Here is a 13,383-nt window from a genome sequence, read left to right as displayed (position 1 = left end):
CATCAAGCATCATACAACTTTACTCTTTGTGTAAAGAATTACATACGGGATTTAGGAGTGGAGAGAAAAACAGAATTATTAACAATTCATCTCTCACTACAATATATACAGTGCCTTGCGAAAGTATTCGGCCCCCTTGAACTTTGCGACCTTTTGCCACATTTCAGGCTTCAAACATAAAGATATAAAACTGTATTTTTTTGTGAAGAATCAACAACAAGTGGGACACAATCATGAAGTGGAACGACATTTATTGGATATTTCAAACTTTTTTGACAAATCAAAAACTGAAAAATTGGGCGTGCAAAATTATTCAGCCCCTTTACTTTCAGTGCAGCAAACTCTCTCCAGAAGTTCAGTGAGGACCTCTGAATGATCCAATGTTGACCTAAATGACTAATGATGATAAATACAATCCACCTGTGTGTAATCAAGTCTCCGTATAAATGCACCTGCACTGTGATAGTCTCAGAGGTACGTTAAAAGCGCAGAGAGCATCATGAAGAACAAGGAACACACCAGGCAGGTCCGAGATACTGTTGTGAAGAAGTTTAAAGCCGGATTTGGATACAAAAAGATTTCCCAAGCTTTAAACATCCCAAGGAGCACTGTGCAAGCGATAATATTGAAATGGAAGGAGTATCAGACCACTGCAAATCTACCAAGACCTGGCCGTCCCTCTAAACTTTCAGCTCATACAAGGAGAAGACTGATCAGAGATGCAGCCAAGAGGCCCATGATCACTCTGGATGAACTGCAGAGATCTACAGCTGAGGTGGGAGACTCTGTCCATAGGACAACAATCAGTCGTATATTGCACAAATCTGGCCTTTATGGAAGAGTGGCAAGAAGAAAGCCATTTCTTAAAGATATTCATAAAAAGTGTTGTTTAAAGTTTGCCACAAGCCACCTGGGAGACACACCAAACATGTGGAAGAAGGTGCTCTGGTCAGATGAAACCAAAATGGAACTTTTTGGCAACAATGCAAACGTTATGTTTGGCGTAAAAGCAACACCCTGAACACACCATCCCCACTGTCAAACATGGTGGTGGCAGCATCATGGTTTGGGCTTGCTTTTCTTCAGCAGGGACAGGGAAGATGGTTAAAATTGATGGGAAGATGGATGGAGCCAAATACAGGACCATTCTGGAAGAAAACCTGATGGAGTCTGCAAAAGACCTGAGACTGGGACGGAGATTTGTCTTCCAACAAGACAATGATCCAAAACATAAAGCAAAATCTACAATGGAATGGTTCAAAAATAAACATATCCAGGTGTTAGAATGGCCAAGTCAAAGTCCAGGCCTGAAACCAATCGAGAATCTGTGGAAAGAACTGAAAACTGCTGTTCACAAATGCTCTCCATCCAACCTCACTGAGCTCGAGCTGAAAATGTCAGTCTCTCGATGTGCAAAACTGATAGAGACATACCCCGAGTGACTTACAGCTGTAATCGCAGCAAAAGGTGGCGCTACAAAGTATTAACTTAGAGGGGCTGAATAATTTTGCACGCCCAATTTTTCAGTTTTTGATTTGTTAAAAAAGTTTGAAATATCCAATAAATGTTGTTCCACTTCATGATTGTGTCCCACTTGTTGTTGATTCTTCACAAAAAAATACAGTTTTATATCTTTATGTTTGAAGCCTGAAATGTGGCAAAAGGTCGCAAAGTTCAAGGGGGCCAAATACTTTCGCAAGGCACTGTATATATTGGTTTTATTATTTGTGTACTTGTTTTACATTTTACTGAATTGTTATTGACTAGTAACATTTCACGACAACATCTACTGAACTGTGCACATAACCAATAAACTTCGATTTTAATTGATTGACGCTAATTAAAGAAGACGTAGCCTAACAACAAATAAAACCGTCCAAGCAGAGTCCAAACAAAGAGAACAATACCACCAAATGGTGCACTGTGAAGAATCCCAAAATAACAGAGAGGACTCACTTGCAGGAGAACTGATTGATACCATGTATGAAGTAACAGTCGCCGCCGTTCACGCAGTAGGCCTTCTCTGAGTCATTGCATCTTCTGGCATGGCCCGAGCCTGGAGACGGTGTGGTAGTTACTGCAGAGTAAGACAGAGTTACATGTTATTATAAACTGGGTGATTCCAGCACTGAATGCTGATTGGCTGAAAGCCAAGGTATATCAGACCATATACCATGGGTATGACAAAACAACATATTTTTTTACTCATTTACTTCAAATTACATTGGTAACCAGTTTATAATAGCAATAAGGCACCTCTGTGGTTTGTGGTATATGTCCAATATACCAAGGCTAAGGGCAGTATCCATGGCACTCAGCATTGTGTCATGCTTAAGAACAGCCCTTTGCCGTGGTGTATTGTCCATACTGTATACCACACCCCCTCGGTCCTTAATGCTTAAATAACACAGCCATAACAGTACTGTAGACAGTTAGAGCTTTTGTTACTGGAGTTGAGATACAATGTATATTCTGTCAAATAATACTTGAAACTAAGAGGGCTCTATACCGGGGAAATATGTAGAAGAGATGTCATATGTCTTAAAATACAGTGAAATATTCTACTATGTCATGTAGGTAAACTCATAGATACAAGTGCTGCAATTCCAGATGAAGTTTCTTATCAGGTCAATCACTTGTTGTTTTGTGAGTGATTTTATATACAATGCAAGACAGAAAAAGTAATTTGATCACTCATCCTCCACTTTAAACGGTCAGGTCTTTCCTTCCACGAATTGCATTGTCTCTCTCAGTAGTGTTGACACTGACTCAAGACGCTCAATGAGCAAAGATAAATATTTCCCCTTACCGAGCGTAAGAGTCCTTGTTTATACCTCCGATTCAGATCTTTGGAATGGAATGACTGAATGTCACGCTGACTGTTGGTGTTGGAGTCATGCTTGGCCACGCAGTTGTGGGTAAACAGAGAGTACAGGAGGGGACTAAGCACGCACCCCTGAGGGGCCACTGTGTTGACGATCAGCATGGCAGATATGTTTTGCCTACCCTTACTACCTAGGGGCGGCCCATCAGGAAGTCCAGGATTCAGTTGCAGAGAGAGGTGTTTAGTCCCATGGTCCTTAGCTTAGTGATGAGCTTTGAGGGCATTATGGTGTTGAACACTGAGCTGTAGTCAATTAACAGCATTCTCACATAGGTGTTCCTTTTGTCCAAGTAGGAAAGGGCAGTGTGGAGTGCGATTGAGATTGTGTCATCTGTGAATCTGTTGGGGTGCTATGCGAATTGGAGTGGAGTTTCCGGGATGATGGTGTTGATGTGAGCCATGACCAGCCTTTCAAAGCACTTCATGGCTACCGACGTGAGTGTTTCGGGGCGGTAGTCATTTATGCAGGTTACCTTCGCTTTCTATGGTGGTCTGCTTGAAACATGAAGGTATTACAGACTTGTCAGGGAGAGGTTGAAAATGTCAGAGAAGACACTTGCCAGTTGGTCTGCGCATGCTATAGGGAACGTCCTGGTAATCAGTCTGGCCTTGTGGCCTTGTGAATGTTGATCTGTTTAAAGGTCTTGCTCACATCGGCTAAGGAGAACGTGATCACACAGTCGTCAGGAACAGTTGGTGCTCTCATGCATGCTTCAGTGTTGCTTGATGCAAGCATAAAAGGCATTTAGCCCGTCTGATAGGCTCGTGTCACTGGGCAGCTCGCGGCTGGATTTCCCTTTGTAGACCGAAATAGTTTGCCACGTGCAACGACCGGTGTAGTAGGATTCAATCTTAGTGTTGAATTGACATTTTGCCTGTTTGATGGTTCGTCTGAGGGCATAGCGGGTTTCTTATAAGATGTATTATAAATTCAGTTGGTGCTATGGTCATAAGTCACAGTGGGCTGTTTACCATGGTGAAGATGTCATAACACATACATACACAGGACACACACACACACATGACACGGAGGAGCTCATTCATTCAATCAATGTCTCTGTCTCTGTCCCAATTACAGGTCAGGTTAGCATCAATGTCGCTGTCTCAATTACAGGTCAGGTTAGCATCAATGTCTCTGTCTCTGTCTCAATTACAGGTCAGGTTAGCAACAATGTCTCTGTCTCTGTCTCAATTACAGATCAGGTTAGCATCAATGTCTTTGTCTCTGTCCCAATTACAGGTCAGGTTAGCATCAATGTCTCTGTCTCTGTCCCAATTACAGGTCAGGTTAGCAGCAATGTCTCTGTCTCAATTACAGGTCAGGTTAGCATTAATGTGTCTGTCTCAATTACAGGTCAGGTTAGTATCAATGTCTCTTTCTCTGTCTCAATTACAGGTCAGGTTAGCATCAATGTCTCTGTCTCAATTACAGGTCAGGTTAGGATCAATGTCTCTGTCTCTGTCTCAATTACAGGTCAGGTTAGCAGCAATGTCTCTGTCTCTGTCTCAATTCCAGGTCATGTTAGCATCAATGTCTCTGTCTCAATTACAGGTCAGGTTAGCATCAATGTCTCTGTCTCAATTACAGGTCAGGTTAGCAGCAATGTCTCTGTCTCAATTACAGGTCAGGTTAGCATCAATGTCTCTGTCTCTGTCCCAATTACAGGTCATGTTAGCATCAATGTCTCTGTCTCTGTCCCAATTACAGGTCAGGTTAGCAGCAATGTCTCTGTCTCAATTACAGGTCAGGTTAGCATTAATGTGTCTGTCTCAATTACAGGTCAGGTTAGTATCAATGTCTCTTTCTCTGTCTCAATTACAGGTCAGGTTAGCATCAATGTCTCTGTCTCAATTACAGGTCAGGTTAGCATCAATGTCTCTGTCTCTGTCTCAATTACAGGTCAGGTTAGCATCAATGTCTCTGTCTCAATTACAGGTCAGGTTAGCAGCAATGTCTCTGTCTCTGTCTCAATTACAGGTCAGGTTAGCAACAATGTCTCTGTCTCTGTCTCAATTACAGATCAGGTTAGCATCAATGTCTTTGTCTCTGTCCCAATTACAGGTCAGGTTAGCATCAATGTCTCTGTCTCTGTCCCAATTACAGGTCAGGTTAGCAGCAATGTCTCTGTCTCAATTACAGGTCAGGTTAGCATTAATGTGTCTGTCTCAATTACAGGTCAGGTTAGTATCAATGTCTCTTTCTCTGTCTCAATTACAGGTCAGGTTAGCATCAATGTCTCTGTCTCAATTACAGGTCAGGTTAGGATCAATGTCTCTGTCTCTGTCTCAATTACAGGTCAGGTTAGCAGCAATGTCTCTGTCTCTGTCTCAATTCCAGGTCATGTTAGCATCAATGTCTCTGTCTCAATTACAGGTCAGGTTAGCATCAATGTCTCTGTCTCAATTACAGGTCAGGTTAGCAGCAATGTCTCTGTCTCAATTACAGGTCAGGTTAGCATCAATATCTCTGTCTCAATTACAGGTCAGGTTAGCATCAATGTCTCTGTCTCTGTCTCAATTACAGGTCAGGTTAGCATCAATGTCTGTCTCAATTACAGGTCAGGTTAGCATCAATGTCTCTGTCTCAATTACAGGTCAGGTTAGCAGCAATGTCTCTGTCTCAATTACAGGTCAGGTTAGCATCAATGTCTCTGTCTCAATTACAGGTCAGGTTAGCATCAATGTCTCTGTCTCTGTCTCTGTCTCAATTACAGGTCAGGTTAGCATCAATGTCTCTGTCTCAATTACAGGTCAGGTTAGCAGCAATGTCTCTGTCTCTGTCTCAATTACAGGTCAGGTTAGTATCAATGTCTCTTTCTCTGTCTCAATTACAGGTCAGGTTAGCATCAATGTCTCTGTCTCAATTACAGGTCAGGTTAGCATCAATGTCTCTGTCTCTGTCTCAATTACAGGTCAGGTTAGCATCAATGTCTCTGTCTCAATTACAGGTCAGGTTAGCAGCAATGTCTCTGTCTCTGTCTCAATTACAGGTCAGGTTAGCAACAATGTCTCTGTCTCTGTCTCAATTACAGGTCAGGTTAGCATCAATGTCTCTGTCTCTGTCCCAATTACAGGTCAGGTTAGCAGCAATGTCTCTGTCTCTGTCTCAATTACAGGTCAGGTTAGTATCAATGTCTCTTTCTCTGTCTCAATTACAGGTCAGGTTAGCATCAATGTCTCTGTCTCAATTACAGGTCAGGTTAGCATCAATGTCTCTGTCTCTGTCTCAATTACAGGTCAGGTTAGCATCAATGTCTCTGTCTCAATTACAGGTCAGGTTAGCAGCAATGTCTCTGTCTCTGTCTCAATTACAGGTCAGGTTAGCAACAATGTCTCTGTCTCTGTCTCAATTACAGGTCAGGTTAGCATCAATGTCTCTGTCTCTGTCCCAATTACAGGTCAGGTTAGCATCAACGTCTCTGTCTCTGTCCCAATTACAGGTCAGGTTAGCAGCAATGTCTCTGTCTCAATTACAGGTCAGGTTAGCATTAATGTGTCTGTCTCAATTACAGGTCAGGTTAGCATTAATGTGTCTGTCTCAATTACAGGTCAGGTTAGTATCAATGTCTCTTTCTCTGTCTCAATTACAGGTCAGGTTAGCATCAATGTCTCTGTCTCAATTACAGATCAGGTTAGCATCAATGTCTCTGTCTCTGTCTCAATTACAGGTCAGGTTAGCATCAATGTCTCTGTCTCAATTACAGGTCAGGTTAGCAGCAATGTCTCTGTCTCTGTCTCAATTACAGGTCAGGTTAGCAACAATGTCTCTGTCTCTGTCTCAATTACAGGTCAGGTTAGCATCAATGTCTCTGTCTCTGTCCCAATTACAGGTCAGGTTAGCATCAATGTCTCTGTCTCTGTCCCAATTACAGGTCAGGTTAGCAGCAATGTCTCTGTCTCAATTACAGGTCAGGTTAGCATTAATGTGTCTGTCTCAATTACAGGTCAGGTTAGTATCAATGTCTCTTTCTCTGTCTCAATTACAGGTCAGGTTAGCATCAATGTCTCTGTCTCAATTACAGGTCAGGTTAGGATCAATGTCTCTGTCTCTGTCTCAATTACAGGTCAGGTTAGCAGCAATGTCTCTGTCTCTGTCTCAATTACAGGTCATGTTAGCATCAATGTCTCTGTCTCAATTACAGGTCAGCTTAGCAGCAATGTCTCTGTCTCTGTCTCAATTACAGGTCAGGTTAGCAGCAAAGTCTCTGTCTCAATTACAGGTCAGGTTAGCAGCAATGTCTCTGTCTCTGTCCCAAATACAGGTCAGGTTAGCAGCAAGGTATTTATCTCTGTCTCTGTCCCAATTACAGGTCAGGTTAGCAGCAAGGTATTTATCTCTGTCTCTGTCCCAATTACAGGTCAGGTTAGCAGCAATGTCTCTGTCTCTGTCCCAAATACAGGTCAGGTTAGCAGCAAGGTATTTATCTCTGTCTCTGTCCCAATTACAGGTCAGGTTAGCAGCAAGGTATTTATCTCTGTACCCATTGTTGCTAACCTGACCTGTATTCAGTATCAGAAGAGCGTGATAAACAAGGACAGTACGTCATGTTGCTCAGCATTCTTATCGGCAGACACAGTAGCCTTGGTTTCTCAAATGACTGCCTCGCCTGGTTCACCAACTACTTCTCAGATTGAGTTCAGAATCAGGGGGTCCGGACCTCTGGCAGTCTCTATGGGGGTGCCACAGGGTTCAATTCTCGGGCCGACTCTTTTCTCTGTATACATCAATGATGTCGCTCTTGCTGATGGTGAGTCTCTGATCCACCTCTATGCAGACGACACCATTCTGTATACTTCTGGCCCTTCTTTGGACACTGTGTTAACAAACCTCCAGACGAGCTTCGATGCCATACAACTCTCCTTCCGTGGCCTCCAACTGCTCTTAAATGCTAGTAAAACTAAATGCATGCTTTTCAACCGATCGCTGCCCGCACCCGCCTGCACGACTGGCATCACTACTCTGGACTGTTCTGACTGAGAGTATGTGGACTACAAATACCTAGGTGTCTGGTTAGACTGAAACTCTCCTTCCAGACTCATAGTAAGCATCTCCAATCCAAAATTAAATCTAGAATCGGCTTCCTATTTCGCAACAAAGCCTCCTTCACTCATGCTGCCACCTATCCTCGACTTCAGCGACGTAATTTACAAAATAGCCTCCAACACTCTACTCCACAAATTGGATGCAGTCTATCACAGCGCCATCCGTTTTGTCACCAAAGCCCCATATGCTACCCACCACTGCGACCTGTATGCTCCCGTTGGCTGGCCCTCTCTTCATATTCGTCGCCAAACCCACTGGCTCCAGGTCATCTATAAGTCTTTGCTAGGTAAAGCCCTGCCTTATCTCAGCTTACTGGTCAACATAGCAACACCCTACCATAGCACGCGCTCCAGCAGGTATATTTCACTGGTCATACCCAAAGCAAACTCCTCTTTGGCCTCCTTTCCTTCCAGTTCTCTGCTGCCGATGACCGGGACAAATTGCAAAAATCACTGAAGCTGGAGACTTATATCTCCCTCACTAACTTTAAGCATCAGCTGTCAGAGCAGCTTACCGATCACTGTACCTGTACACAGCCCATCTGTAAATAGCCCACCCAAATACCTCATGCCCAAATTGTTATTTTGCACACCAGTATTTCTACTTGCACATCATGATCTGCACATCTATCACTCCAGTGTTAATGCTAAATTGTAATTATTTCGCCACTATGGCCTATTTATTGCCTTACCTACCTAATCTTACTACATTTGCATTTACATTTACATTGTTAAATTTAATGAGGTTTTAGAGTCATAAAGCAAATGAGAAAAACTAAATTAGCTTGAATGAAGAAGAAAAATGAAAATATATGATATATGCCGGTCACGTTCTGACCTTTATTCCTTTGTTATGTCTTTATTTAGTATGGTCAGGGCGTGAGTTGGGGTGGGCAGTCTATGTTTGTTTTTCTATATTTTCTATTTCTGTCTTTGGCCTGATATGGTTCTCAATCAGGGGCAGCTGTCTATCGTTGTCCCTGATTGAGAACCATATTTAGGTAGCCTGTTTTCCTTTGTGTTTTGTGGGTGGTTATTTTCAGTCTTTGTGTGTCTGCACCAGATAGAACTGTTTCGGTTGTCACTTTGTTGTTTAGTATTTTTGAAGTGTTCAGTTTCTTATTAAAAAGATGAACACTAACCACGCTGCGCTTTGGTCCTCTGCTTCTTCCCACGACAGCCGTTACAATGCCTGAAATGATTGTTGTTATTAAACAATTATTGTGATTTAAAATATTTTCGCTGAATTTTGCCCCTAAAATGTTAACTCCATCAGTGACGATTATTGAAGTATTTTCTATGCTAAACCTAAGGGATAATACATGTTGATTTCTGTTCTAAATGTAGAAAAACTGGCCCTGGAGCATGTTAGAGCTATAAAACAAAACAGAAAGAAGTTTGGAAATTTGTGTTACATATTTGAAAAATCAAATGTTTGAATTAAACAATCAAGGCCATTAAACACTTGTTGGACAATAACAGTACAAATGAACTGCCTTTTATGGTGTCTGACAGAGTCAACATAAATCCAGTTAGTTGCATTTTATGACAGGAGGTTGACCCTTTACATGCATAACTGATACCGTGGTCTATCAAAATATACATTTCAAGTTGTGTTAATATGAAGACACATATTTGTGGATCTTTCAAGAATCCCTGAGCTCTAAAACAGCAACGTTTTCTGCTAAACTACGCTGCGCCACTGCATGGAACCTCTTCTGAAGCAAAATAGAAATATTACAGAAACCGTTGTCAATGGGCAAAAATCCACAAACTCAACAGGAATACTTTTTCTCTGAAAGGGCACAAAGCTTGAGCTAGAATTGACGATACATCACTGCAGTTAGAGAAACCTATAGCAACAAATCAGACAAAAAATATATTGTGTGACGGACTAATTGTACTTGTCGGAAGATCCCCCTGGCCCCTCAAATCCACAGTTATCTCACTCACTGTCCATTACATTACATGGCAGGGGATTGGAAGAAGGGAATAAAACATCCCCGAACAAAAGCACCATACACTTTCCTAATAATAGTGTTCTCTTCTTGCAGCTTGCACAATACATAGATGGACACTGGCCCAAGTCCAGCTGTGTAGTGTGTAGTGTTATCTGTCTCTGAGAGGAGCGGAGCTGCTCCGGCCTTGCCAGGAGGGAGACAGTTTATAGTACCCAGGCTCTACTACTTGTTTATCTGTGAGGAGAACTAATGACATGGGTTAACCACTGCACATGAAACTTATTTGGAGCAGGAGCGCTTGTGTCTTTTAAAGAAAGCTTAGTTGTAAATCATGCTACCACATGCTCTCTCATCCGTTACGTCAAAGTATATGATGCTCTCTCATCTGTTACGTCAAAGTATATGATCCTCTCTCATCCGTTACGTCAAAGTATATGATCCTCTCTCATCCGTTACGTCAAAGTATATGATCCTCTCTCATCCGTTATGTCAAAGTATACGATCCTCTCTCATCCGTTACATCAAAGTATATGATCCTCTCTCATCCGTTATGTCAAAGTATATGATCCTCTCTCATCCGTTATGTCAAAGTATATGATCCTCTCTCATCCGTTATGTCAAAGTATATGATCCTCTCTCATCCGTTACGTCAAAGTATATGATCCTCTCTCATCCGTTATGTCAAAGTATATGATCCTCTCTCATCCGTTATGTCAAAGTATATGATCCTCTCTCATCCGTTACATCAAAGTATATGATCCTCTCATCCGTTACGTCAAAGTATATGATCCTCTCTCATCCGTTATGTCAAAGTATATGATCCTCTCTCATCCGTTACGTCAAAGTATATGATCCTATCTCATCCGTTACGTCAAAGTATATGATCCTCTCTCATCCGTTACGTCAAAGTATATGATCCTCTCTCATCCGTTACGTCAAAGTATATGATCCTCTCTCATCCGTTACGTCAAAGTATATGATCCTCTCTCATCCGTTACGTCAAAGTATATGATCCTCTCTCATCCGTTACGTCAAAGTATATGATCCTCTCTCATCCGTTATGTCAAAGTATATGATCCTCTCTCATCCGTTACGTCAAAGTATATGATCCTATCTCATCCGTTACGTCAAAGTATATGATCTTCTCTCATCCGTTACGTCAAAGTATATGATCTTCTCTCATCCGTTATGTCAAAGTATATGATCCTCTTTCATCCGTTATGTCAAAGTATATGATCCTCTCTCATTGTCTTGTTGACTTAACTCTTGTGTGAGGGGATTCCAAATGTCCAAATGCATAATTGTGATATATGAGAACTGTTATCCGGATAATATAGCAAATTGTTTTTTAAAGTTACAAAAGCCGTGCCATTCAGAGAAGAGACTGTGGTGAATCAGACGGTATGTACATTCGGCACCAGTCTGTGTTTGTGGAATACATAAAGACAGTGTAGAACTAATGTAGAATTAGTGTAAAACACCAAATATGTTGTAGATGGTTGAGTAACACTCCCACACTGTTAATGTCATCCTGTTATCCAACACTTTCTTCTCCATTACTAACCCCTCTGTAGACTACCATCACTACCAATTAGATTTGTATTAGTTGTTGCGTTATTGGATTATAGGTGATTTAAGTGTCTTTGATAATCAGTGAAGCCAGGGTGCTGCTTTTGCATAGCATGGAAATAAAGTATTGCTTCAGTTTAATCCAGGTAATATTTCTGATATACACTATATGCACAGCCGATAGAGAGGGAATGTTGAGCTCAGACAGCTCAGTGCACAGAGAAAACCAACTGCTTCTCATGCATCTAAATAAGTAGCATTCTCTTCAATACCAACTGATGATCAAGGCAGGGAGAAAGTGGACCACACTATTTTCCTACAAAACACAATAAAGGAAATGAAAATAATGCATGTCTCATTACACTAAATAACTTTTGATTTTAAGATCTCTTTCTCTCACCCTCTCTCTCTTTACAGCAGAAGACACCGACAGGGCCTTCATCTACATTTATCCTCAAGAGGCAGGCAAGGAATGGGACTGCCAAAAATGGGTGACAAATGAGACGCTTCATCTTGATCATAGCGTCTAGAAGATAGAAATAGGGAGCTTCACTCCCCGTACAGCAGTATCTCCTGTCCAACGACATAACCATGGCCTTCCCTCCCCGTACAGCATGCCCATATCGTTGGGTCAGTATCTCCTGTCCAATGACAGAACCATGGCCTTCCCTCTCTGTACAGCATGCCCATATGGTTGGGTCAGTATCTCCTGTCCAACGACAGAACCATGGCCTTCCGTCCCCGTAAAGCATGCCCATATCGTTGGGTCAGTATCTCCTGTCCAACGACAGAACCATGGCCTTCCCTCTCTGTACAGCATGCCCATATCGTTGGGTCAGTATCTCCTGTCCAATGACAGAACCATGGCCTTCCCTCTCTGTACAGCATGCCCATATTGTTGGGTCAGTATCTCCTGTCCAACGACAGAACCATGGCCTTCCGTCCCCGTAAAGCATGCCCATATCGTTGGGTCAGTATCTCCTGTCCAACGACAGAACCATGGCCTTCCCTCCCCGTACAGCATGCCCATATCGTTGGGTCAGTATCTCCTGTCCAATGACAGAACCATGGCCTTCCCTCCCCGTAAAGCATGCCCATATCGTTGGGTCAGTATCTCCTGTCCAACGACAGAACCATGGCCTTCCCTCCCCGTAAAGCATGCCCATATCGTTGGGTTAGTATCTCCTGTCCAACGACAGAACCATGGCCTTCCGTCCCCGTAAAGCATGCCCATATCGTTGGGTCAGTATCTCCTGTCCAACGACAGAACCATGGCCTTCCCTCTCTGTACAGCATGCCCATATCGTTGGGTCAGTATCTCCTGTCCAACGACAGAACCATGGCCTTCCCTCCCCGTAAAGCATGCCCATATCGTTGGGTCAGTATCTCCTGTCCAACGACAGAACCATGGCCTTCCCTCCCCGTAAAGCATGCCCATATCGTTGGGTCAGTATCTCCTGTCCAATGACAGAACCATGGCCTTCCCTCTCTGTACAGCATGCCCATATGGTTGGGTCAGTATCTCCTGTCCAACGACAGAACCATTGCCTTCCCTCTCCGTAAAGCATGCCCTTATCGTTGGGTCAGTATCTCCTGTCCAACGACAGAACAATGGCTTTCCCTCTCCGTAAAGCATGCCCATATCGTTGGGTCAGTATCTCCTGTCCAACGACAGAACAATGGCTTTCCCTCTCCGTAAAGCATGCCCTTATCGTTGGGTCAGTATCTCCTGTCCAACGACAGAACAATGGCTTTCCCTCTCCGTAAAGCATGCCCATATCGTTGGGTCAGTATCTCCTGTCCAACGACAGAACAATGGCTTTCCCTCTCCGTACAGCATGCCCTTATCGTTGGGTCAGTATCTCCTGTCCAGCATGGTCGGCATGGTACCACAGGCCTTAGAGCCAGTGGCAGTTTACCAATCAG

General features: G+C 42.9%; 1 protein-coding gene across 4 annotated transcripts in view; it reads right to left on the bottom strand.

Moving 5' to 3' along the window:
* nrg2a (neuregulin 2a) overlaps positions 1 to 13,383 on the bottom strand; it is a 158,268-nt gene that overhangs the window by 42,637 nt on the left and 102,248 nt on the right. For all 4 annotated transcript variants that reach the window (XM_021591457.2, XM_021591458.2, XM_021591459.2 and 1 more), the window contains one exon: positions 1,957 to 2,077. In XM_021591457.2, the coding sequence (XP_021447132.2) occupies positions 1,957 to 2,077 (121 nt within the window). The remainder of the gene's footprint in view (positions 1 to 1,956; positions 2,078 to 13,383) is intronic.

The sequence above is a fragment of the Oncorhynchus mykiss genome, chromosome Y (assembly GCF_013265735.2).
Source record: "Oncorhynchus mykiss isolate Arlee chromosome Y, USDA_OmykA_1.1, whole genome shotgun sequence".
In the NCBI taxonomy this organism is placed as follows: Eukaryota; Metazoa; Chordata; class Actinopteri; order Salmoniformes; family Salmonidae; genus Oncorhynchus; species Oncorhynchus mykiss.
The sequence above is the reverse complement of the archived record's forward strand: the minus strand, read 5'-3'. Positions and strand labels throughout refer to the sequence as shown.